The following is a 27,467-nucleotide window of genomic DNA, read 5'->3' on the forward strand; positions in this document are numbered from 1 at the left end:
GTTGAAAATATTGTGCATGGCCAAAATTTGCCAACAACTTCACCGTACTATGCCGTATAGCAGTGTGTGTCAATGTGCTCTCATTTTATACAAAACGTACACATAACTTATTAGACGTACAGCAGCGTATTCGGTGTATTTTTTCATACGTGGCATATGCAGGCTAAATCGTCAAGGTGTGACAGGGCCAATATACCCTTGCAAAGGTAATGAGCTGGTCCACTTACAAGAAACGTGTCAACAATCACAAAACTTGCCTACAACTTATGGTCCGCGTGTGCGTGGCGTATGAGCCATACAGTAGCATACGTTGAAAATATTGTGCATGCCCAAACGTTTTTTGATGTACTCACCATATTATGACATATATTGGTGCGCTACAATCATGGTTCTCACCAGCATTATAACAGCGTAATGGTGCATTCCACTGTTGCCTGAAAAAATTACACTACAGTTGGGCCGTTACGATGTTTCCAAGGGCGTGTAATGGGAAAATGATCCTTTCTGATCATTTTTGATGATCAGAAATGATGATTATTTATTATTTTGGACCCACAGCAAGTCCAAAATCAACCTACAGAAATGATCTTTTTTTTTCATCAATCTCAGTCAAACCCATTTAAGGTTTCATAGAACTTTATTGATCCCTAAAAGGGCAATTATGTTTACACTCCAATTACCTCAGACAAAATACAGCTATTAATCCACAATTAATTGTTTACCATAATAATGGCACACATCAAAATTAATGACAACACATATACATTTGATGTTGTTTATGTGCTGTAAACTTGAAGCAGTTCATCATCCAAATTGAGGCAAAGTGGGTGAAGGCCGCAGCAGGAGGGGCCTGCACTGTCCAGCTTGGAGGTTGAAGGCCGCAGCAGGAGGGGCCTGCACTGTCCAGCTTGGAGGTTGAAGGCTGCAGCAGTAAAAACTGCGCTGCCACGGGGGTGGGGGGTTAACAGGGACGGAGGGAGGGAGACATGCGTTGTGTGTCAATCAATCAATCGTGTCAATCGTCAATTGTGACTCACTTTTCTGCTGATTAAAGTCGCTACAGGCCTATCGTTTGTTATTGCGGGCAAGAAAAGAAAATCACCCACCGTTTCACACAGTTTTTTTCCATTCCTCGTGACATGCATTTTCCAGGGGACAGTGCAGAAAGGTTCTCTGGTGTGGATCATTGTGCGTATGGGAAAAGTTCTTGGGGTAAAAGTTTTTGTACAGCACTAAAGTTCTCCTGCAGTGTACCGAGCGCTGGGGGGAAAGTTCTGCAGTCACTAAAGTTGTCCTGCAGTGTGCATCACACCGAGCACTGGGGGAAAGTTCTCTTACAGCTGCTAAAGTTCTCCTTGCAGCGTGCCGCGTGCCCCAGGATAGGGGAGACCGGGACCAGCTTCCCTTGCTAGAACACTAAGAAACACTGTTTCCTGCATTTTGAGCGCCAAATTGTGTGACGTAAAGTAATATTTATTTATTTTTTTTTTATCTTTGTTACAACCTTACTTTAAAGCCAAAAGAAACAAGGCATCAGGCAAAAATACAGAAAAGTGTAGATGTGTGTCAGGAACATCAGAACTACTAATTTATACACAGCAGTTTATTTAAGAAAATCCTATTGTGTTTTTTTTCTTACATTAAATAACTTGTAATTAAAATAGTTTTAAGTTAAAAAACAAAGATTCTTTAGAAATCTTTGATGTTTGTCTGGAAATTAAAGAAAAAGAAAAGGTGAGCATAAGCATACATTAAACACTGTAACAAAGTGGAAGACAGCTAAAGACCTAGTAGCACCATAACTTGTTATATGTAATGGAACAGAAATTTAATACTCACTGTTTGACTTTTCTTTCAAAGGACTGTCTCTTGTGGATAAAACTGGGCATCTGAATCCAAATGAATGTAAGTCACACTGCTCGGATTTGCACTAAACTAGTTGTAGTTCAGCTAAAAGCTAAACTAATATAATTTAGGCAGTTTGTCACATTAATCATTTTCCTCTGAACTGCATTTCCAGATGTTCTGTATCTGCGCTTTGTGTGCGCTAGGTTCTTTAGACATGCTTTAGTATTTGAATTGCAGCTATATGTTTAGGCTTTTCTTTGTTCTTAACAAAAAAATACTCAGGCTTACTTATTTAAATCTCTGCACCACAAGCGCAAAAATGAATAATGAATTAACACAGTAAGGTGGTTGTGGAAGTGGAAACTGCATGAATAAATTTTATGCATCGTGATATGAGTTTTAACTGTTGGATGTGCTTGAAATTGAGATTAATGGCTACCTGTGTGATCCTCACCTATGAAAGAAGGAATCGGACACTGACCATTCAGACCCCAGTACTAACGGAAACACAGATCTGGACCGTAAGATGAGTGGAACAGATCTCAAAAGAGATTTTTCAGGTACGATAAATATTACTTGTTATTTTGGACATAAAGATTGGACCAACTTAATGTGTTAATTCATTATTCATTTTTGCTCTTGTGGTGCAGATGTTAATTACCTCACAGAGAACACTGTATGCATGATTCTGAGTTTCTGCAAGGAAGAAGGGGACTACTCTGCTCTCATCCGCATCATTGGCAAGGTCTTCTCAAATGCAGAGGCCCTTGTAAGGAGCTTCAGGAAGAATGATTCCAATGCTGTAGAAGAGGACAAGCATGAGGACCAGAATGAAGGAAATGTAGAGAAGATGGGTGCTTCTGCTGCTGCTGAACTCCCAGATGAACATTCTCATAAAATCCTTGATCCCTCTGAAACTACAGTGGATATAGATGCTGTGAGGAGAGTCTATAATAGTCTTCTGTCCATTGATGAGGTAGAGTCCGCGCTTGTGAACGCTCTGGTTTATCTGACTCCACATGTAGAACTTGACCTGGAATACCTTGACATCTACAATACAAACCCAGATTACCTCAATATCTTTGTCATTGTGATGGAGAACAGTAACCTTCACAGCCCTGAGTACCTAGAACTGGCAATGCCTCAGTTCTGCAAGGCAATGAGCAAACTCCCTGTGTCTGCACTTGCCAAACTCTCCAAATTGTGGTCTCATTACAGTCTTCCACAGATCCGACGAATAATGGAGACATTCCAACAGGTCATTACTTTCACAGTAGTCAGCAATGAATATGATAGTGAACATCTGGTAAATGATGATGAGACTGTTGTGGCTGCTGCTAAGTGTCTGAAAGTTGTATTCTTCGCAAGTATTCAGGGAGGTGATGTGGATGTTGAGCACAATGAGGAGGATGATGAAGACTCGGACTCTGATGAACTTACCCTACATGAGCTTCTCGGTGAGGAGAGGCTCTATAACAGTGCTCCTCTGGTTGATCCTCTAGAGAAAGAATTGGGTGTCAGAACCATAGACAGCAGAAAGCCCCTCATCCCATTTGAGGATTTTATTAATGAGTCGCTGAATGAGGTGTTGGAGATGGACAAGGATTTCACGATCTTTAAAGTCAATGCAGAATCCAAATTTTCTTTCCAGAGCTGCCCCTTCATCCTCAGTCCCATTACCAAGCACCAGGGGTTATACTATGATAACAGGATCCGAATGTACAATGAGCGACGCCTCACGGCTCTGTACAGCATGGTTCAGGGTGAGCAACCCAACCCCTACCTAAAGCTCAAAGTACGCAGAGATCACATCATTGACGATGCCCTTGTCAGAGTGAGTTACAACACAACTCAGCCTTGTTGCGTGTGCATGGTGCATTCAGACTAACATTTTCCATTTCGCTGACATCACCAACAACTTCACATACTTTTGTGTTACAGCTGGAGATGATTTCGATGGAGAACCCTTCTGACTTGAAGAAACAGCTCTTTGTTGAATTTGAAGGAGAGCAAGGTATTGATGAAGGAGGAGTTTCAAAGGAGTTCTTTCAGTTGGTGCTGGAGGAAATTTTCAATCCTGACATCGGTGAGACAGAAAACACTTTGTTATTGTGTTTGATACTGTCAGGGAACTCTGCATTAATTGGTGAAATTAAGAGTGGTACCTCTGTGGGGGGATAGCATGTTTTACACTGCTTCCTTAGGGCCCGGTCCCACGGGGGAGAGGATTAATTGCGCATGAATTGAGTATACAAATTACGGGCGTTCGTTGTCATCCGCAACAAAATTGGCCAAAAATGACAAATGTCCCAGTATGAATTACATATATATTAATAATGTATAGCGAATATATGATGAACAATCACGGATGTATAACGTATGTATTGGGGAAACGGATCAGATCACGGCAGTATTATGGGTGTATTGTGAATGCATCAACACGTGTGCGGCATCTGCATTGCAGTCATAAAAGAACCGCACTCGGGCCTTCAGCATCACTATTCAGAGCAATACCACAGCCTTTGGAGCAATAGCTGGACTCGGCCAAGTTGATCACAGAGTTGATGTTCATGTTGTCATGCGTGGGTTAACTGTTCATGAGTATGGGGAGCGGGAGGGGGGAAGCTGCTCGGGGTTGTGAGACGGTGTTTTTTTTTTTTTTTGGAGAGCGTCATGAAAGGAGAGCGGTCAGCGTGAGTTGCGGCTAAACGGCAACTCTTCCTTTTGTTGGAGTTAAATAAAAGTCTTGAAAGACAACCGAGGTCCATGGCTGACTTCTCTGCAGCTGGGGATTTACAGTATGTTGTTGGACGGCAGCAGCTATTACGTCTTTGGGGATCCATAACTACATCTGTATGTCTCCACAGCTGGACTGGCACTGACTGGCAGGTATGTCGATTTCTGTTTGTTATGCATTCGCATAGTAGAGAAGCTTGAATCTTCGACTGGACTGGGTTGCTTGACGCGAGGACGTTTCGCTTCAAATCGCAGAAGCTTCCTCAGCTATATGCATTTGCAGATTGTCTGCAAATCAGATGCAAAGCAGATGTAATACAAACGCTTTATCCGTGGCCAATCTGTATGCATTCGCTACAACGTATTTTACTTTGTGATGTGGACGTGATAGGCACACTAAATATCTGTTTTACACGCTGTCCCAGTCTGCTGCCAAGCCGCAGATCCCCGTCAGTTGCGGATAACGGTGGATATACAGCGCATAGCTTCGGTATGTATTGAGTATGTAAGGCAGATGTCGTCCGCAACCCAAATTTTGTGCAGCTCAAAAATCCTGGCAACGGATAAACATGCCTCTGCGCACAATTGTGGGCATGTGCAGGTGTCGGCTGACTCATACAAGCATGTTTCATGGATACCACAGATGATTGGCGAATATGAGCCAATTCTGTGCGCAATCCATACGCAGATCTTCCTAAATGCCAGTGGGACCGGGCCCTTAAGCTAGTATCTCACAGAGTGGGAAATGCTGTCAAATGTTGTGATTTTTGGATCAGGATTCACCTCTGCCATTAACGACATTTAGTGACAATTAGCAACATGAACGTGAATGTTTGCGAATAATAGTGGCAAACATTCGTGACAGCATATGTTAGCAACAGTGTTTGTGACCATTAGGATCATTCCATGTCAATTTAACAAGGGCCTCACGCACTTTGTCTCAGATTTCCTTCAAATTTTAATAAAACATTCCCAGACTATTCAGAACAACAAATCTGAAGTTTGAGGCCTGTAGGCCAAGTAGTTTGAGATATGGCCAATTTAGTATGCATGGAGTCTGCCATTGTTTAGCCAAAAATTGTGGCTGTCATTTCTGGAGCCATGTTCAAGGTAGAATATCTCTGACAGGCTGAAATGGCTGGACACAAATGCAGGGCCCACACAGACAGCTCTGGTTGCAGATGGGTTTTAATGTGAGAAGCAGTGGTCGGTACACGGAAAGCCAGTCCAAAACACACAGCAGCAGTACAATGATCATCAGGCTTAATCGTGGTCGAAGCAGGCAGGCAGGAGGTCGAGAACACACAAAAGCAGGCAGGACTAGAAAACACGAACTCAAGAGCTGGAAAGAAGGCACAGGGCACATCAATCTGGCGAGGAACAGACACAAGCAGTGAGCATATATACTCCTGGGAGCTAATCAGGAAATCCAGGACAGGTGTGCATGGAGAGGGCCGGAAAAAGGGCGTGGCCAGAGACAGAGTGCAAGAAAGCAGCAGACGCACCTCCCAACAAGAAAAGGAACACAAGGAAAAGCATACATGAACAAAGAGGAAAAAGGCAAAGCTAAGCAGAAACAAAACAGAAAACCAAACCCCCCGTCAGACCCTGACAATCTCAGCAAATAATGAACTTAGAGGCCTGAAATCTGAAATTTTCTGTGGCAGTTGTCATGGACACCCAGACTTGGACTATAATCAAACAACAGACATTGACACTAAACTGTCAAGTTTATGTATGCTCAAACTATGGAAAATATTAAATTGACCATTACAAGCATCCATGTTTGAGACACTGAAGCATACCATTACATTGCATGATGAGTGTGATGTTGTGTTTCTGCAAAGCAGAAGTTCTCTTGTTGCATCATCTAAGTCTGTGATGGGCTTGACCCCTTGTTTCCTACAAGAAACCATGAAATTTTTGAACATGTCCAGACATGCAGTATCCCATTCACTGCATTGCTCATCATGGAGGTGGATATAAGCCTAGTAATTGTGGAAACCTTGGGGAATCCCCCTGATCTATGTGCAAGCATTCTGGGGTGTGCCATGAATCATATGAATGCAGTGTGCACACAATTAAAATGAAATTATTTCAGCACTAGAAATACATTTGCGAGTGCACAAATTAGCCATAATTGGATGCTTAAATTAAACAGGAAGGAGTTTCATAAAGAAGGCCATATTTATAACACATAAAGTAGATATCAATACCTTCAAAATGGAATCAGTTTGAAGAGTTTTATTTACTGCCCACATGAGCTTTTCCTAATAAAATCTGACCACAAAATGTTTTTTTCAGATTCAGAGGTTTGTCCAACAATACCTGTTTCCCACAGATATGCCAAATTTACATATTTCATAGCCAATATAGCTGGCATTAAGGAGCCAAGCAATATAAAGGCTTCTTTGAGTGTAATGGTATGCTTCAGTGTCTCAAACATGGATGCTCGCAATAGTCAATTTATTATTTTCCATAGTTTGAGCATACATAAACTCACAGTTTAGTGTCAATGTCTATTGTTTGACTATAGTCCAAGTCTGGGTGTCCATGACAACTGCCACAGAAAATTTCAGGCCTCTAAGTCCATTATTTGCTGAGATATTCTACCTTGAACATGGCTCCAGAAATGACGGCCATAATTTTTGCCTAAAAAAACCGCAGACCCCATGCACACTAAATTGGCCATATCTCAGAAAATATTTGGCCTACAGGGGAATATTTGATTAAAATTTAAAGAAAATCTGAGACAAAGTGCATGAGGCCCCTCAAATATTCATTGAATTGACATGGAATGACCCATTAGCAAATGTGTGCCACTCTTTTGCAAATGTTTGGGACCTTTTGCCAACTCTTGGTAAAATACAAGGGGCCTCATGTACAAAGTATGCATACGCACAAAAACGTGGCGTATGTCTGTCTCCATGCTAATGTTTAGCTGTATCAAAAGTGAAATGACCATGGAAATGTGCAGTGTGTCACGCAAAAATACTGGCTGGCATGCGCATGTTTCTACAGCTATTGGTTCACTGGCAACACATACAGGTGATGCTGGGACACTGTTAATGGTGTGAAAACAAGAAGTCGTCAGAGTGATGTGCACACCAGAGACACACTGATGCATTTAACAATTAACACACCCACATGCTTGCAATTATATGGGTGGACATAAAAGAACATGCAAAGTGATGCATAAAATGGCACTAACAATGGCTGCGTTAGCCTTGTTAGAGGACCTTGCAAATCCTCTTCAACCTATATTCAGTTGAATACACCACAAAGACAAGATAATTAATATTCAAACTGATAAACTTTATTGTTTTTGTGCAAATAATTGCTCATTTTGAAATGGATGCCTGCAACATGTTTCAAAAAAGCTGGAACAGTGGTATGTTTACCACTGTGTTACATCACCTTTCCTTCTAACAACAGTCAATAAGCGTTTGGGAACTGATGACACTAATTGTGAGTGTCCGTTCACAAGCAAAGATGGGGTGAGGCTCACCAGTTTGTGAACAACTGCATGAAAAAATAGTCCAACAGTTGAAGAACAATGTTTCTCAACGTTCAGTTGCAAGGAATTTAGGGATTCCATCAGAAGATTCAGAGAATCTGGAGAACTTTCTGCATGTAAGCGGCAAGGCTGAAAACCAACATTGGATGCCCGTGACCTTCGATCCCTCAGGCGGCACTGCATTAAAAACTGACATTGTGTAAAGGATCTTATCGCGTGGGCTCAGGAACACTTCAGAAAACCATTGTCGGTTATCACAGTACATCGCTATATCTACAAGTGCAAGTTAAAACTGTACCATGCAAAGTGAAAGCCATACATCAACAACATCCAGAAATGCCACCTCCTTTTCTGGGCCCGAACTCATTTGAAATGGACAGATGCAAAGTGGAAAAGTGTGCTGTGGTCTGATCAGCCCACATTTCAAATTGTTTTTGGAAATCATGGACGTCATGTCCTCCAGACAAAAGAGGAAAAAGACCAAAAGACCATCCAGATTGTTACCAGTGCAAAGTTCAAAAGCCAGCATCTGTGATGGTATGGGGCGGGGGGGTTAGAGCCCATGGCATGGGCAACGTACACATCTGTGATGGCACCATCAATGCTGAAAGGTACATCCAGGTTTTGGCGCAACACATGCTGCCATCCAAGCAACGTCTTTTTCAGGGACGTCGCTGCTTATTTCAGCAAGACAATGCCAAGACACATTCTGCACGTGTTAGAACAGCGTGGTTTCAAGGTAAAAGAGTGCAGGTACTAGACTGGCCTGCCTGCAGTCCAGACCTGTTGCCCATTGAAAATGTGTGGCGCATTTTCAGTGCAGAATACGACAACGGAGACCCCGGACCTTTTATACCCAGTCATGAGTGTCCTCAGTTCCCAAATGCTTACTGAGTGCTGTTAGATGGAAAGGTGATGGAACACAGTGGTAAACATACCACTGTCCCAGCTTTTTTGAAATGTGTTGCAGGCATCCATTTCAAAATGAGCAAATATTTGCACAAAAACAATAAAGTTTATCAGTTTGAACATTAAATATCTTGTCTTTGTGGTGTATTCAACTGAATATAGGTTCAAGAGGATTTGCAAATGATTGTATTCTGTTTTTATTTACATTGTACACAACGTCCCAACTTCATTGGAATTGGGGTTGTATGTCTTGAACTTTATTTTTTATTTTTATCAGTTATGAAGAAATACAAACAGTATAGCACTCTATGGTAAATCTGTGTGAGGTAGACAGTTTTCAAAAACTGAATGACTGTGCAAGAAGGAGAAGAGTGAGGAAAGACACCCAGACAACCCAGAAGATGTTATAGGCTTCTATGGCTGTGATTGGAGAAATTGTGCATAGTGCGTATTTTGCATTTTGTATCCCCAGTTATATAGCTTCATGATGAAGTGGCGCAGAGGAGGGTTTTATTCAAAAGAAGACCTGAAAGTTCAACTACAATTTGCCAGAAGGTACATCTGAAATGCAAGCCTAGATTTAATGTTTTGGTGAAAGAAGATCCTCCTCTATTAAGTAATAAGTAATGGGGCCCATTACTTATGCAAGGCATCATCTTGGCTTTTATATTTTTAATTAATTTATATCAAGTTGTAGAGCTTTGCTTTCAGTTTGAGTCTAAGGCAGATAATTTTAGAAATTTTTATATTGAGAAGCCTGATTTAATTTTTGTATTTGAAATGCCATAAACAAATTAAAATGCATGAAATACCAAGGGGCTGAATACATTTGTAAGCCACTGTATCATAGCCTACTCAAAAATGTGTGGTGGCCATACCAGGGTGGCTGATATAGCCAGTAAAGGGTCAATGAAGGATGCCACTCTGTGATCACCACTGTACATTTTCATGTAGGCCACGGTATACTGATGCTGGATTTTAAGTACTGTTTAGTCCCCTAAAGTGGTACCAATTAGCTCAAAATTGGCTTCAGGCTCATTGACTATCGTTAGATCCTGACTGATGTTAAGCCCTGGTCACACTGAATGATGAATAGCCACGTAGCGTGTTTTTTTTTTTTTTTTTTTTTTTTTTTGTACGAGTGGAGTTATTCAACAAACGTGGGATAATAGTGGCTCTTAGAGGCAGATTATTCAGCTAACACGGCTCTTCACTTGAGCGTGGCCCTAATTTCAAGATGTTCAAAATTTACCAAAAATAGTGCAGGGTGATTTGTGTACGAGGTACTACGAGGACAAACGAGGATGTTAGAAGCATGTTAGTGGTGAGTAAGAGGCTGTTAGAGGCCCATTATCCGAGTACCTGGCGGCTATGAGGACAGGACAGGCTACATGCAACAGAGCAGGTTCCACTCTGAGAATGCCCTTGTAGCCTTTTTTAACATTTGTTTCCTGTGATTCCTTCAGAAGAACATCATATATGTGGCTCATTATTCGAATAATCACTGTAATTTGTGACAAATCCATATATGACTCATTATTCATGGCTTTATTATTTGGTCTGACCAGGGCTTTACACACCTCCTTACCTAGACAGAGAGCATAAACAGAGTTGGGAGCTCAGGACCCTTGATATACTTTCCAGTGTTTGCCACCTGTGCTAAGTCTTTCTGGTTCTTTGAGGTGTTGCTGGTATACTACACCATGGCAGAGTGGGTAAAGATGTTCCCTGATGTGCTGCAAAGGAAAGTTTTTTTTCAGGAGTTGAAGGAAGCAGAGCATCTGCTGAACCTTCCTCGCCAGGTGTAAGGTATTTACGGATCACAATTTTTGCTTTGTTGTGAACACCTAGAAATTTGACCATGCTGACGTTTTCCACCACCTCACCTCTGTGTGTAAAGGATGATTGGTGGTTTTACTGGATCTCCTGAAATACACAGTGATATCTTTGTGGTATAGAAAACCAGGTTGTTACTTGTACAGTACCCTACAAGATGCCAAACCTCTTCAGTCAGTCTACGGTGGTGCCATCAGCAAACATTACTGGAGTGTTAAATGAGTGACTCTGGGTGCTGTCATGGGTAAAGAGAGGGACAAAAGCTGAGCACATCATTTTGTTTGTGGTCTGTAAGGAAGTCCATGACCCATAAGCAGAGTGGTGTTTTGAGCCCAAGGCTATGGAGTGTTATTACAGAGACTTTGGTGGTTGAATGAGGGCAAATGGGAACTACAGGTGGTTGTATGGTCTCAGAAGAGATTAACTACTGGTGAAAACCCCTGCTCACTGATCTGTACATGCTTTCAGTTTAGTCTTGCTCTTTTATCGGTGTCAGTTGTCAGCAGAGAGGGACTCTCACAATGTAAATTGAAGATAAGACTTTATTAATCCCACAATTAATGTACTGTTCCTATTCTGTGTACCTGTACATGTTTCATTATTTAATGTTGTTTCCATCCTTCTGTTGCTCTTTCTTTGTTTGACTTTCTGACTAGGAATGTTCACCTATGATGATGACACAAAACTGTTCTGGTTTAATTCTTCATCGCTGGAGAATGAAGCACAGTACACTCTTATTGGGATTGTTCTGGGGCTTGCAATTTACAACAACTGCATCCTGGATGTACATTTCCCAATGGTTGCCTACAAGAAACTCATGGGCAAGAAAGGGACCTACATGGACCTGTCAGATTTACATTCAGTGTAGTAACCTTTCCAGTATTATTGCACAAATCACAGTACATTTTATTACCAACTTTTATGTTTGTACAGTTGCTATTAGGGCTGAGTGATATTTGGAAAAAATTCTATTATGGTAAACTTTAAACTTCAAGTCATCACTGACAATCATCAACTCATTTTTTATGATATTTATTTAGATCACAGTAACTGCTTTCTTTTGCCCTCCGCTGTATGTAACACAGGGAAAACTAATTCATGTATATCAACTTTGGGTTCATTTTTCATGATTTTGAGTCTGTTCAGGTCTTGGAGCATGTGCTGGGTCTGTCCATTGGCACAATGACTGCCTAATGAAACAGTCTCCTGGTCTGATTGCCAACCACCAGGGCAGACCAATGGTCTGTCGCTATCTCTGAAATATGTCCGTATGCTGTCATGTCCATACGTTTTTTTTTTTTTTGTAATTTTGCCTCTCTACACCACCACCATGCAACTGAAATGGAGCAATCAGTGTTCTTGCAGTGATGACATCAGCTTTAATTTAATTAATACGTTAACAATTTATGAATTGCAGCCATTTGTGTATGTAGTGCCTCAATTTTCAGAGCTCATAAGTCATTTGACATGCTAAATTTAAGGATACCCTGTGATAGACCGGTGGCCCAGGGTGTACCCCACCTTTCACCCAGTGACAGTTGGGCATTGTAATAAATGTGTTTAGAAAATTAATGAATATAAGGATTATTTTTAATACAAATCATCAATTTTACTCTGTTTTCTTTAGCGAAGATGGGAACATGAGCATTTCCAAGTCACTGACTATGTCTTGGACTTTATTCCCATTAGTCATTAGACCCGACTTCATCTCACAGCGCTGCTGTTTGCACTCTTCCCCTAGTGTCTTTTCCTGCAAATGTCTGTTTTGAAGTTCCTCAGCGAGCTCCAGCATGTACAGTTGCCAACTTTCTTTTGATCCTGTACATGCTGTGTATAAAACATGTGCATTTGTGGCAGCCATGTCCAACAGGTTGTAAAACACAGCCATGGGCCATCTCTGTGTTCCTGCACGCACAGAGTAGTTGCATAATTTCTGGTCCATGATATCAACACCGCTTTCAACTGTGTTCTGTTTTTGTTTTTGGGTGTCCACAGTTTCCACTTTCTGATGCATGGTGCTCAGAAGACAGACAGATTTCTTTTATTTTTGTTGCGTACATCATCAGCAAGGCACTTCCAGGTGTGAACACCTGTGTTGGGTACAACTGGTGGCCCAAAGTTTCCTTGACAGTTGCTGGTACCTCCTGATGATTTTTGCTGAGGATGCCAAGTAGAGTTGTTTTTCATTGAAGAAGCCTGTTAGCCAAAGACAGAGAGGTGAAGAAATTGTCCATAGTTACAGTCCTTCCCTGGTCCATAAATGGCTCCATCAACTTCACAACAACATTCACTGACAGCCTCTCTCCAGCTGGATGAGTGGGATCTTTTCCCAAGTAAGGGATGGCATTACACATGTACAACCCCTGGCAAAAATTATGGAATCACTGGCCTCGGAGGATGTTCATTCAGTTGTTTAATTTTGTAGAAAAAAAAACAGATCACAGACGTGACACAAAACTAAAGTCATTTCAAATGGCAACTTTCTGGCTTTAAGAAACACTATAAGAAATCAAGAAAAAAAGATTGTGGCAGTCAGTAACGGTTACTTTTTTAGACCAAGCAGAGGGAAAAAAATATGGAATCACTCAATTCTGAGGAATAAATTTTGGAATCACCCTGTACATTTTCATCCCCAAAACTAACACCTGCATCAAATCAGATCTGCTCATTATTCTGCATCTAAAAAGGAGTGATCACACCTTGGAGAGCTGTTGCACCAAGTGGACTGACATGAATCTTGGCTCCAACACGAGAGATGTCAATTGAAACAAAGGAGAGGATTATCAAACTCTTAAAAGAGGGTAAATCATCACGCAATGTTGCAAAAGATGTTGGTTGTTCATAGTCAGCTGTGTCTAAACTCTGGACCAAATGCAAACAACATGGGAAGGTTGTTAAAGGCAAACATACTGGTAGACCAAGGACGACATCAAAGCGTCAAGACAGAAAACTTAAAGCAGTATGTCTCAAAAATTGAAAATGCACAACAACAAAAAATGAGGAACGAATGCGAGAAAACTGGAGTCAACGTCTGTGACCGAACTGTAAGAAACCGCCTAAAGGAAATGGGATTTACATACAGAAAAGCTAAACGAAAGCCATCATTAACACCTAAACAGAAAAAAACAAGGTTACAATGGACTAAGGAAAAGCAATCGTGGACTGTGGATGACTGGATGAAAGTCATATTCAGTGATGAATCTCGAATCTGCATTGGGCAAGGTGATGATGCTGGAACTTTTGTTTGGTGCCGTTCCAATGAGATTTATAAAGATGACTGCCTGAAGAGAACATGTAAATTTCCACAGTCATTGATGATATGGGGCTGCATGTCAGGGAAAGGCACTGGGGAGATGGCTGTCATTACATCATCAATAAATGCACAAGTTTACGTTGATATTTTGGACACTTTTCTTATCCCATCAATTGAAAGGATGTTTGGGGATGATGAAATCATTTTTCAAGAATGCATCTTGCCATAGAGCAAAAACTGTGAAAACATTCCTTGCAAAAAGACACATAGGGTCAAGGTCATGGCCTGCAAATAGTCCAGATCTTAATCCAATTGAAAATCTTTGGTGGAAGTTGAAGAAAATGGTCCATGACAAGGCTCCAACCTGCAAAGCTGATCTGGCAACAGCAATCAGAGAAAGTTGGAGCCAGATTGATGAAGAGTACTGTTTGTCACTCATTAAGTCCATGCCTCAGAGACTGCAAGCTGTTATAAAAGCCAGAGGTGGTGCAACAAAATACTAGTGATGTGTTGGAGCGTTTTGTTTTTCATGATTCCATAATTTTTTCCTCAGAATTGAGTGATTCCATATTTTTTTTTCCCTCTGCTTGGTCTAAAAAAGTAACCGTTACTGTCACAATTTTTTTTCCTGATTTCTTATAGTGTTTCTTAAAGCCAGAAAGTTGACATTTGAAATGACTTTAGTTTTGTGTCATGTCTGTGATCTGCTTTTTTATCTACAAAATTAAACAACTGAATGAACATCCTCCAAGGCCGGTGATTCCATAATTTTTGCCAGGGGTTGTATTCCGTGTCCAGATCTGCTGCAATCCAAAACTTGATTCCAAACTTGTCGGGCTTGGATGCAGTGTACTGCAGAAAGGGACAACGAACCTTTGACAGAAATAACTGCTCATCCATGGTAACATGTTGCCCTGGACTGTAGGACGACACACACTTCTGAACAAACCGCTGCCAGATGTCCGAAATTGCTGCAAATTTGTCCATTTGTAAGTGTTCCTTGCGGGTTTCCTTGTTGAAGTGAAGGTACCGCTTTATTTCAACTGTGCAGTTTTTAAGCAAGTCTACACAACACACTGCAGCTGTTTGTAAATCTACACAGCACTGCACTACTGTACAACAAGTCTCCGTAATTCTACACGCCAGGGCGACAAATCCTTTTATCAGTACAAACCTGGATTGATAGATTTTATTCATCACGCTTGACTTTGCTGGCAGTGAAGCTTCAAAACCACGGAAGAAGAAGAGGCGAACCAAGCTTCCACGTTCAGAGGACATGTCCACTGTCCACTCCTCACAGACTGATCACTACCGGGAGGACATGTCTATGGTTCTCTGTTCAATTCTCACTGCGGGTTGTGCATGGCCACCAGAAGCAGCTTCAACTTTGCTTCGTTTTTCATCTCCAGTCTGTTGATTGTGGCAAGTTTTAAAAAAAAAAAAGTCCATTAAGTCCTGCTCACATACATTCGCCAGCAGGAATACATGTCCACACCCAGCTTAACTCCTCACAAATGATTGCCAGCAGGAGGACATGGCCAGTGTCCACTTTTCACGACAGGTGTTGCGTGTGTGCCAGAAGCAGCTCTGCTTTGCTTCACTTTGCTCCAGTTTGTCAGGACTGTGACATTAATAAAGCCCTTCAACAGCCAGCGGGAGCACATTTCGACATCCAGGTTAACTGTCCATCTCCACTTCTCACTCAGTGTGCGCGCCGTTGCCAGTGGCCACGCACATGTATGCGCTACAAATGGACAGTCTTGTGCACAATTAACAGACTCAAAATTTGTTCATAGGAAATGCAATAACACTGGATTTCCTGCTTTTACTCAGGGACTTGTGTCAGTGGTCTGTTGATCAAAGCTGTTCTCACAGAATGTCTGCTGGTGATGATGGCTTTCACACCTTCATTCTCAAGTGAATAAGTGAAGTGCACATCTCGGGCCGCGCAGTGCATTATGGGTACGCTAAATTTTTCGCCTACCAATCCACATGCTATGACGGCGGAAAGCAGCGAGGAGTGCTGTGATTTGGATCATTTCAACCGTTGGAAAGTTGACGATTTAAAGCGTTTTTGTAAGCTCCGCGGATTGCCTGTTACAACCAGGACTACGTATGGCAGTGGACAGAAACAGAAAGAAGAGCTGGCCGCCCTTGCGTGTGCTGCATCGTTACAGAAACTACCGTTGGTGCCGATGAAGGAGGAGGAAAGAGCTCCTGTCAAAAATGACCAGTCCTTGTTGATAGTTGGAGACAGACAAATTTCTGACCTCTTGAAGGCAACTGACGGATGGTTAGATGAAGTCCAGAGTCTGAAACTGTGGATATTGCAGAATATTTGCTAAGCAGGGATGAGAAATCGCTACTCCGCCGGCTTCATAATGACGACAATGAAGGTGAGTCTCACATATAACCTCTTTGGTGTCACGTTTGTTTTGATAAGTTGACAGACATACAGTGATATGTGCATGCATGCAGTTCGTTTATAGAACATGTCAATTTTGCAATATTACGCACCACGTCATTCATGGCGTGACATTACAGTCATAAGCCGATGCACAAAAACGGCATCATCAGCCACATTATAATTCGGCACATTTTCAGGATATTGACAAAATAAATGTGTGCAAGAAACTTACAGTTTTAGTCCATCTTTTACGTCTGTCTGGATATTTCTTTTCTGTGGGGAAATTGTGTAGAATGAACGGAGGTTTACAACCACATTTCTTCTTTCCGTCTTTGTGTGGGCTCAGCGGAGCTTTGCAATCGTGTGTTTTCCAAGCGCAGCGATGTGTTCTGATCAGCCGGCAGGAGTGAACTGATAAACAGTTGAATTGTAGCAAGGGCCACACGTGACGCATACATTAAAAGCAAACATACGCAACTGCAAGCAAATCTACGAACGCAATGACGTGATTACGCAAGAAAAACAGAGTACGTGCGCATTTCGGGCGTATTCTAAACGCAACACAACACAACTCTACATCTGCGCTGGTGTGAAAGGGGCTATAGTTGTGCATATCCATGAAAAGGTGAATACTCAGCATTAGCTTTATGAATGTAGTTCATTGTGCACCACTGCAATGGGGCAATACAGGGCAGACCACCTAGGCCATCTTCAGTATAAATATTGATCATGTGCACATTTTGATATTGCTAATCGATATATTCTGCAGCCCTAATTGCCGCTGTTACAAACAGTAGCATACAATATGTAGCTAAATGCATCATTCCCATAAATTCTAACTTTATTGCACACCTGTAGCGCTTACATCATTTTTTCCTGTTTCAGGTTCTTTACCAGAGTCTGAAGGAGCTGCTTGAGTACGATGGCAATGTAGAGGAAGACATGATGCTCACCTTTCAGATATCACACATGGATCTTTTTGGAAACCCAGTTTTATGTGACTTGGTGGAACATGGAGAACAAATCCCTGTTACTAAGGAGAACAGACAGGTATAATATCTCAGGAGTTTCTCTTTATTTATACTTTGCTTCAGTACAACTCCAGAGTTTATATATTTTTACTGTTGTCAGAATATTGGAAGGACTGGTTTCAAATTGTGTCCTCTGTGAAATAACTAACAGCTGGTGAAGTCTGTTGCCTTGTCCATTCTAATAAATATGCTCAGTGTAATGAACACAAAAATTGAATAGTAATTAAAAATCTGTTTTTCATATTTTGTATTGAAGTAGTATTTTTTCTTCTCATTCACAGGAATTTGTGGATCATTATGCTGATTATATACTGAACAAGAGTGTGGAGACACAGTTCAGGGCCTTCAAAAAAGGTTTCCTTATGGTCACCAAAGAGTCGCCGCTCAAGTATTTGTTTAGACCTGAGGAAGTAGAGCTGCTTATCTGTGGAAGCAGGGTGAGGAAGTATCCCTTCATTTGGTTTTAGTGTTTTTGTGACCAGTTTTTCATGGCTTATAATGTGCACATCTTTGTGGTTTTAACAGAATCTCGACTTTGTTGCACTTGAAAAGACAACAAACTATGATGGAGGTTACAGCAACGACAGTCAGATTATCAAGTAAGTCTGATATACAAGGTCTGTCAATAAAGTAACGGTCCTTTTATTTTTTTCAAAAACTATATGGATTTCATTCATATGTTTTTACGTCAGACATGCTTGAACCCTCGTGCGCATGCGTGAGTTTTTCCACGCCTGTCGGTGACGTCATTCGCCTGTGAGCACTCCTTGTGGGAGGAGTCGTCCAGCCCCTCGTCGGAATTCCTTTGTCTGAGAAGTTGCTGAGAGACTGGCGCTTTGTTTGATTAAAATTTTTTCTAAACCTGTGAGGCACATCAAAGTGGACACAGTTCGAAAAATTAAACTGGTTTTCGGTAAAAATTTTAACGGCTGATGAGAGGTTTTGAGGTGATACTGTCGCTTTAAGGACTTCCCACGGCGCGGGACGGCGCGCAGTGCTCCCAGGCGCCGTCGTCAACCTGTTTCAAGCTGAAAACCTCTATTGATCCAGGACGTCGTGAGAGAACAGAGAAGTTTCAGAAGAAGTGGGTTTCAGCATTTTATACGGATATTCCACTGTTAAAGATTTTTTTAATGAAAGACATGCGGACGGATTGCAGCGTCGGCTCGCAGCCGCCGCGACACTCCGCCACAGGAAAAACACCTCTGTTGGAAGCCTTAAGGACAAGTTGGAACATGCCCAGCTGTTAAACAATTTCTCATATACTCACTCCACTGAAAGCCATCAAAAGCCGCCTGGATTTTACAAATGGTTATCAACACGGAGGTGTTTTTCCTGTGCCGCCGCACCGCGCCGGCTGCGTCCCGACGCGCGGACCCGTCCGCACGTCTTTCATTAAAAAAATCTCCTTTAACAGTAGAATATCCGGATAAAATGCTGAAACCAACTTCTCTGTTCTCTCACAACGTCCTGGATAATAGAGCCTGAAATGTTGAGGTTTTCAGCTTGAAACAGGCTGACGACGGCGCCTGGGAACGCTGCACGACGTCCCGCTCCGTGGGAGGTCCTTAAAGCGACAGTATCACCTCAAAATCTCTCATCAGCCGTTAAAATTTTCACCGAAAACCAGCTTAATTTTTCGAACCGTGTGCACTTCGATGTGCCTCACAGGTTTAGAAAAAATTTTGATCAAACAAAGCGCCAGTCTCTCAGCAACTTCTCAGACAAAGGAATTCCGACGAGGGGCTGGACGACTCCTCCCACAAGGAGTGCTCACAGGCAAATGACGTCACCAACAGGCGTGGAAAAACTCACGCATGCGCACGAGGGTTCAAGCATGTCTGACGTAAAAACATATGAATGAAATCCATATAGTTTTTGAAAAAAATATAAAGGACCTATACTTTATTGACAGCCCTCGTACTGTTTGTTTTCACTACACACAAATTACACTCATTCAGTTGTTAATCTTAAAATATGGTTGAAGGCTTTAAAGCATATAGTAGAGACTTTTTTTTACTGTGCTGCACATATGTTTATCCATGTGTGAAATTACAATATCACACCACCATCATCACAAATGAAGTTATTGATTAAACATATGGATTATTTCTACTAATCCCAAAGAGCAGAAATATAGTTTGTTTAAAGTTTACGTCAATCAGTATGTGAGTTTTGGCCTTGTGTGTAGAAAAAATCCCCAGGTTCCACCTCATTGAATTGTTATTCCTTGTGCTGGCAGCAGTGTAGGGCTTGGACAGCAAAGGTGTGGTTGAGTAAGTGAGTTAGTCCATCTCAGCCAGCTTGTGTAGACTTCTTCCTTCTGTTGCTCCTGTTAGCGGTCGCCACAGCAGATCAGGCATTTCCATCTCACTCTGTCCTCTGTATCTCCCACTGTCCACCTGTATGTCCTCCATTACACGATCTATAAACCTCCTCTTTGGCCTGCCCCTTCTCCTCCTGCCTGGTGCCTCCTTCCTCAGCATCCTTCTCCCTGTATACCCTGGGTCCCTCCTTTGCACATGTCCAAACCATCTCAATCTCACCTCTCTGACTTTCTCTCCAAACCATCCCACCTGAGCTGTTCATTTGATATGCTCATTCCAAATCCTGTCCATTCTCGTCACTCCCAAAGAGAATTGCAACAGGTCTCTTCAGCTCTGCCTCCTGTCTTTTTGTTAGTGCCACTGTCTCTAAGCTGTACAACATAGTTGGTCTGACTACTGTCTTGTAAACTTTCCCCTTCACTGTTGCAGATATTCTGTGGTCACAAGTCACTCCTGACACCTTTCTCCACTCACTCCAACCTGTCTGAACTCTCTTCTTCATCTCTCTACCACACTCTCTATTACTTTGGATAGTTGACCCGAAGTATTTAAACTCTACTTTCACCACTTCTACTCCTTTTAACTGCACTATTCCACTGGGTTCCCTCTCATTCACACACATGTACTCAGTCTTGCTCCTACTGACTTTCATTCCACTTCTCCCCAGAGCATATTTCAACTTTTCCAGGCTAGACTCAACCTGCTCTCGACTCTTACTACAGATCACAATGACATCTGCAAACATCACAGTCCACGGAGACTCTTGTCTGATCTCATCTGTCAACCTGTCCATCACCATTGCAAACAAGAAAGGACTCAGAGCTGATCCTTGGTGTAATCCCACCTCCACCTTGAATGAGTCTGTCATTCCTACTGCGCATCTCACTGCTGAAACACTATCCTTGTACATGTCTTGCACTACCCTAACATACTTCTCTGCCATTCCAGACTTCCTCATACAACACCACAGCTCTTCTCTTGGCACCCTATCATAAGCTTTTTCTAAGTCCACAAACACACAATGTGACTCTTTCTGGCCTTCTCTGTACTTCTCCAACAGTATTCTCAGAGCAAACATTGCATCTGCAGTGCTCTTTCTCAGAATGAAACCATATTGCTGCTCACAGATCTTCACCTGTTTTCTAAGCCTACCTTCTATGATTCTTCCCATAAGGACATGCTGTGGCTGATTAACTTTATACCTCTGTAGTTACTGCAGCTCTGCACATCACTTTTGTTCCTAAAAATAGGAGCCAGCACACATCATCTCCATTCCTCAGGCATCCTCTCATTTTCTAAGATTTATTCAACAATCTGGTTAGAAACTCCACTGCCATCTCTCCAAGACATTTCCATCCCTACAATGGAATGTCATCTGGGCCAACTGCCTTTCTACTCTTCATCCTCTTCATAGCTGCCCTCACTTCATCCTTACTAATCTCTTACACTTCCTGGTTTACTCTCTTCACATCATCTAGCCTTTTCTCTCTCTCATTTTCTTCATTCATCAGCTCCTCAAAATATTCCCTCCACCTTCTCAACACACACTCTTTGCTTGTCAGCACATTACCATCTGCATCTTTTACCACCTTAATCTGCTGCATATCCTTTCCAGCTCTGTTCCTTTGTCTGGTCAATCAGTACAAGTCCTTTTGTCCTTACTTGCTATTCAACTTCTTGTACAGCTCACAATATGCCTTTTCATTAGCTTTGGCCACTTATCTTTCTACCCTACACCGCATCTCCTTGTACTGCTGTCTACTTTCTTCATCTGTCCAACTATCCCAATTCGTACTTCCACCACCAAGTCTTCTTGTCTTCCTTCCACTGTCCAGATGTCACACCAAGTACCTTCCTAAATGTCTCCCTCACCACATCTGCAGTACTTTTCCAGTTGTCTAAAATTGCTTCCCCTCCATCCATTGTGTGCTCTCTCACCTGCTCACTCAATTTCACACAACAGTCTTCCTACTTCAGCTTCCACAATCTCATCTTTTGTTGACTTCTTTCTCTCTTCTTCTTCTTTACCTCTAAAGTCATCCTACAGACCACCATCCTATGCTGTCTGGCTATACTCTCTCCTGCCACCACCTTATAGTCTCTAATTTCTTTTAACTTGCATCTCCTACACAGAATGTAGTCCACCTGGGTGCACCTTCCTCCACTCATATGTCACCCTGTGCTCCTCCCTTTTCTTAAAGTAGGTATTCACCACAGCCTTTTCCGTCCTTTTCCATGTGTCCTTCCACATTCCTGTCCTTGATACCATATCTACCCATTACTTCGTCATCACCTCTGTTCCCTTCACCAACATGCCCATTGAAGTCTGCTCCTGTCACCACTCTTTCATGCTTGGGTGAACTCTCCACCACCTCATCTATCTCACTTCAGAAGTCTTCTTTCTCTTTCATCTCACAACCTACCTGTGGGGCATATGTACTGATGAAATTCATCATTACCCTTTCAATTTCCAACTTCACACTCATCACCCTATCAGACACTCACTTAAGCTCCAACACACTCTTACTCTCCAACATACTCTTTCTGACCCAATACCATTTCTCTTCCTCCTGCTCTTACTTCCCTTCCACTTGGTCTCTTACACACACAATATGACTACCTTTCTCTGCTCCATCATATCAGCCATCTCTCTCCCTTTAGCAGTCATACTGCCAACATTCAAAGTCCCAACTCTCACTTCCACCCTTCTAGTTTTCTTATTTGCCCATCAGTAGCCCAATTTCCACCGGCACCCTGATGGGCAACGGCACTGGTGGTGGTCGTTGTTAACCTGGGCCTTGACCGATCCGTTATGAAAATTCCATTTGTGTTCTGCATGTTTGGGTTGGCTTTTCTTTTTTTTTTCTTTTTTTTTTGCACTGGGTGTCCTTCCTGATACAATCGTACTCCTTTATCCGGGCTTGGGACCGGCACTCGGAGTGTACTGGCTGCACACCCCATGTGGCTGAGCTGCCAGCTTGTGTAGACAATAACTCAAAAACAGAAAGTCATCTTGTAACTCGCCAAATTAAAAGAACACATGAGAACAAATCCGATTGCATCTGGTCAACTTTTTTCACAAGGTCGATCAAAAGAGGGGTTTTTTGCCATTCAGTAGGGTCCTGTATTTCTTAATGATTTCGTGATGTTAGCCATGCATGCCATCTTGAATCTAAATAAGTGGACTGCTGCAACGATGTATGACTAATGACACAGACAGGTCCTGGCAGATAGCTGCGTACATTCTTGTAGAAACCCAGTGACTACAAAATAATGCAATAAATAAAACAAGATAACAGAATATGCAATAAATAACATATGGAACAAAATCAGATAAGCAACACTGAAAATAACAAAAACCTGTGAATAAAGCATAATACAAAAAAATGTGAAAAACACAATTAAACTAAAACTGGAATGACAAGTGATCAAGAGTGAACAAATACAAGGATGATGAACAGAAAAAAGACAATGATAACATGAGCATGACATTGACAGACATGACAAGACATGAATAAAGTCACTGAAGGCTCAGAGCATGAGAACAGAAAGAGGTCCATAACTATAACAACTGACCCTAAAGGGCCGGATCATGACACCCTCTGGCTAAACTACTGAAAGTTTTACTTGTGAACTTATAAGATGCAAAAACTGTTAAAAAGCTATTGGCCTCACTAGTTAAGTTAAGGCCAAAAAGCTCAATACTTAATTACTTAATTATTAAGCCTATCCACTCGTCACATTAGTACAGTCGTTCCCAAACATTTTCTGCAGAGCCCCTCTTTTATAGATAAGAATATTTTTAAGCACCCGCCCCTGCTCCCCAAACACATATGTGGTGTTTTGCTTCCAAATGCAACTGAAAATTATTTAAAATGTAATTTATGCAAAAGCTACTAATTCTTATTGAACAAAACAAATTAAATGAATAAACAAATTACCTTTAAAGTGGAATTTTAAAAGTGACACGCATCATGTGTTTTTTCTGAATTTATTTCTCACAAATGTGTCCATGTTTTGCTAGCAGTGCTCAAGCATGTTCATCATTAGTGTTGACTAATATAACTGAGGGTTTCTTTAATCCTCTCTGATCTACTTATCTCTCTGATAAGACTGAAATGATGGTTCTTGGTCCAGTGAGACATCGGCATCAATTTGACCAGTTAACGCTTGGCCTAGGCTCGTGTGTCATACATCACATGATAAAGTGAGGAACTTTGGGGTAATCTCTCATCCTTTGATGTCCTTTGACCTCCACATTAGAGATATTACAAGGACTGCTTTCTTCCACCTGTGAAATATAGCAAAGATTCGTCCCATCCTGTCTATGGTTGATGCTGAGACCGTATTCATGCGTGTATCTCTTCTAGATTGGACTACTGCAATGTTCTGTTTTCTGGTTTACCACAGTCCAGCATTAGGGGTCTCCAGTTGGCTCAAAATGCTGCTGCCAGACTTTTTACAGGAAGCAGAACGTTTGACCACATTACACCCATTTTGGCATCTCTTCACTGGCTTCCTGTCCCTGTGAGATCAGATTTTAAGGTTCTGCTACTAACCTATAAAGTTGTTCACGGGCTGGCACCTCCTTACCTAGCTAACCTTATTAAACCCTATGTACCAGCCAGGGCTCTGCGTTCTCAAGGTGCAGGGCTACTTTGTGTCCCTACGATGAATAAAAAGTCTGCGGGTCACAGAGCTTTCATTTATTGTGCCTCTGTTCTGTGGAATGATCTCCCTGCATCAATAAAACAGTCAGATTCTGTAGAGACTTTCAAGTCCAGACTTAAGACGGACTTATTTTCCATTTTCCTATGGCTAGCATACTGGTACAGTTTTGTTTTACGCTTTTTACTCTTTTAAATTCATTTTATTAGGAAATGGAGTGGCCCGCGGCCTCAACTTTATCTAAAGTCTGGGTCTTTTGGTGAAGATTAGGGTTGGTGCCGGTGATCACCTTAGTATTTCTTCTGTTTTTCTTGTTGTTTAATGCTGGCAAATTATACTGTATTTGATGTCTTTCCGATGCCTGATTCTGTTTTTTCTCTCTGTTTGAGGTGCAGCTCCATCCAGAAATAGGCACCAGCAAAAGTTGCTGTATATTTGCTTTGTAAATTGTTTTGTAAATTGTGTCGGTATCATGGCCCAAGCAGAGGGTCAACCCTTTGAGTCTGGGCTGCTTGAGGTTACTTCCTCAAATCATCAGAGGGAGTTTTTCATTACCATTGTCGCCTGTGTGCTTGCTCTGGGGTTTGGTAAATTGAAATCCTTTACTCATATTGAAAGTAAAGCACTTTATTTGTCTGACCATGAAGATTACAAAAAGGTGTAGTTTGGACTGTCCAGAATGAATGTTATGGGGTTAAAAACAGAAAAATAAAATATGGCAAATGCCTGTTTCAGTTTGATTATGGGTCAAACATTAAAGTTGTTCCAATTTTGGTAAAATGTGATGTAAATTATTGGCTGACCAAATAGGGTTTTACAAAGAAAGAGTTTGCACCATCTGTTATGCTTAGTTATCACATTACAGTGTAGCAAATGTCATACATCATGGTATCCATTGGACATTGACCTTGTTTGACCATTACTTTGGAGATCAAGCATTCACCATGGTCAGAACCATTCCATTTATTAATCCCATTAGCCCAATCCGTCTATCAATTCCATGCTCCATTTTACCCCCACTTGTGACATACTTGAACTCCTCCACTTGTGGGAAGAAATCTCCCATCACCCAGAGGGGACAATCCACCCTTTTCGGATACTTCAAGGAACCCAGTCACACACTGTCAAGTCCACAAACCACATGTAGACTGGTTGGTCATACTCCCAAGCCCCTTCTTATGGGCATGGCACACCTTGACAATTTTGTCAGCATATGCCGACTTATGAAAAATTTGGGGAATATGCTGGCTACGTCAAAGAAGTCTTGACTTGCGTTTCCACCACTAGCGGAACCCTTTTATTTGGTAGGTGGATCATGTTGATGTTGACATGCACATCATCAAGCGTGTGTACACTGTTGTGTGGCCTCATCCTTCGACAAGCAGGCCAAACAGAGTAATTTAACATTTTTTAATTTTATTTTAACTTATTTTTGTCTTGGTGCCGCATGGGAATTATTTTCATCACATGCAGACTGCTGAATAATCGACTGATGTCTGTGGTAAATGCTGATGTCAGTGAACAAGGCGCTGTGACTCTTTCCACTTTTAAAATAAGTTAATTTTCCTGTTGTGGCACAGAGTGCCAGCATTCTCTGGTTTAGGCAGAGAAACGCACTGGGAGCCGACAAAACATAGAGGGACTTCTTTAACAGTGCTACGTTTCTTCAGCCACAACAAGGAACTATTGTATTTCCAGACATCGTTTTCCAAAATCAAGACACTTTATGTGGATACATTTTCGTCAGGCTATGATGAAGAATCCAACAGGTAAGCTTAAGACTTTATATTTACTCAGTGTGTGAATGGTTTTAATATTTGAAACATTCTGAATTGTTGTCATGAGGACTGCAGCTTTCAGTTGTTGAGCCAATCAATGGATAGCATCAATGGATACATTTCACTTTATGAGTAACTTACAAGAAATGTGTGTCAGCAATCACATAACTTACCTACAACTTATGGCCCGCGTATGTGGGATGTATGAGCAATATGCTGGCATGAGACGAAAATATTGTGCATGCCCAAAATTTGTCAACAACTTCGCCATACTATGCCGTATAGCAACGTGCTTCAATGTGCTGTAATTTGTGAAGGTGTGGCAGGGCCATTATACCCTTGCAAGGGTAATGAGCTGGTCCACCGTTCCTCAACCATGAAGAACCCACATTGTTACTCCTGAATTTCAGGTTCGACTGCAATCTGTCTCATTTCTTATAACCTGGCACACAGTCTTTCTTCCCAGCAAGGCTGAAAAGTACATTTCCTCTAACTGGAACACACTTTCAAGTCTCCTTTTGATAAAGATGGGGACCACTACCCCAGTTTGCTGAACTGTTTGGTCTACTGCCACCATAACCTGGTCTACTGCCACCACAACCTGGCAGACAGTCAAAGAATGAATGAATCTGTTTGCTCAACCAATAATTAAGTGTTGTTTAGTCCCCTTAAGTCGTACTGACTAGGTAAAAATTGGTTTTGGGCTCAAGGACTATTCCTGTAACTGCCTAATGTCTGCTTATTTATTTTTCATAGAGACTTCTGGGAAATACTTCACTCATTTGGGGAGGAACAGAAGCGATTGTTTCTTCAGTTCACCACAGGCACAGACAGAGCACCTGTTGGTGGGCTTGGAAAATTAAAAATGATCATCGCCAAAAATGGTTCTGACTCACACAGGTACTGTGAGCTGCAAAGTGCTGGTACAGTATTTTGAAATGTCTTCTTGTTTTTCATAATGTCCAATTAATTGCGTTTAACTGAAGGTGGTCAGGTTTGAGTGATTTTGTGTAATTTTTGCAGGACAGATTCTAAAAAGGTTTTGTTTGTTTTCCAAGGAAAAGCAGAGGCATGTACCCTGTAAAATGCGGTGGGTACATAGGTATCAGTGGTGGAACAGGTAGAATGAATCTATTCCCTTCAGTTTGTTAAAGTGA

General features: G+C 41.7%; 1 protein-coding gene across 4 annotated transcripts in view; it reads left to right on the forward strand.

Annotated features, from left to right (window-relative positions):
- Window positions 1–27,467, forward strand: part of LOC117519305 (ubiquitin-protein ligase E3A-like) — a 44,170-nt gene that overhangs the window by 8,847 nt on the left and 7,856 nt on the right. For 2 of the 4 annotated variants that reach the window (XM_034180636.1, XM_034180635.1), the window contains 9 exons: window positions 1,861–1,905; window positions 2,312–2,408; window positions 2,499–3,682; window positions 3,790–3,934; window positions 11,503–11,708; window positions 17,392–17,556; window positions 17,819–17,974; window positions 18,063–18,136; window positions 27,067–27,210. In XM_034180636.1, coding sequence (XP_034036527.1) covers window positions 1,900–1,905; window positions 2,312–2,408; window positions 2,499–3,682; window positions 3,790–3,934; window positions 11,503–11,708; window positions 17,392–17,556; window positions 17,819–17,974; window positions 18,063–18,136; window positions 27,067–27,210 — 2,177 coding nt within the window. In that variant the 5' untranslated portion in view covers window positions 1,861–1,899. The remainder of the gene's footprint in view (window positions 1–1,860; window positions 1,906–2,311; window positions 2,409–2,498; window positions 3,683–3,789; window positions 3,935–11,502; window positions 11,709–17,391; window positions 17,557–17,818; window positions 17,975–18,062; window positions 18,137–27,066; window positions 27,211–27,467) is intronic. The other 2 variants (XM_034180638.1, XM_034180637.1) reach the window with 1 other exon arrangement.

This window comes from Thalassophryne amazonica, chromosome 10 (genome assembly GCF_902500255.1).
Source record: "Thalassophryne amazonica chromosome 10, fThaAma1.1, whole genome shotgun sequence".
NCBI classification, from domain to species: Eukaryota; Metazoa; Chordata; class Actinopteri; order Batrachoidiformes; family Batrachoididae; genus Thalassophryne; species Thalassophryne amazonica.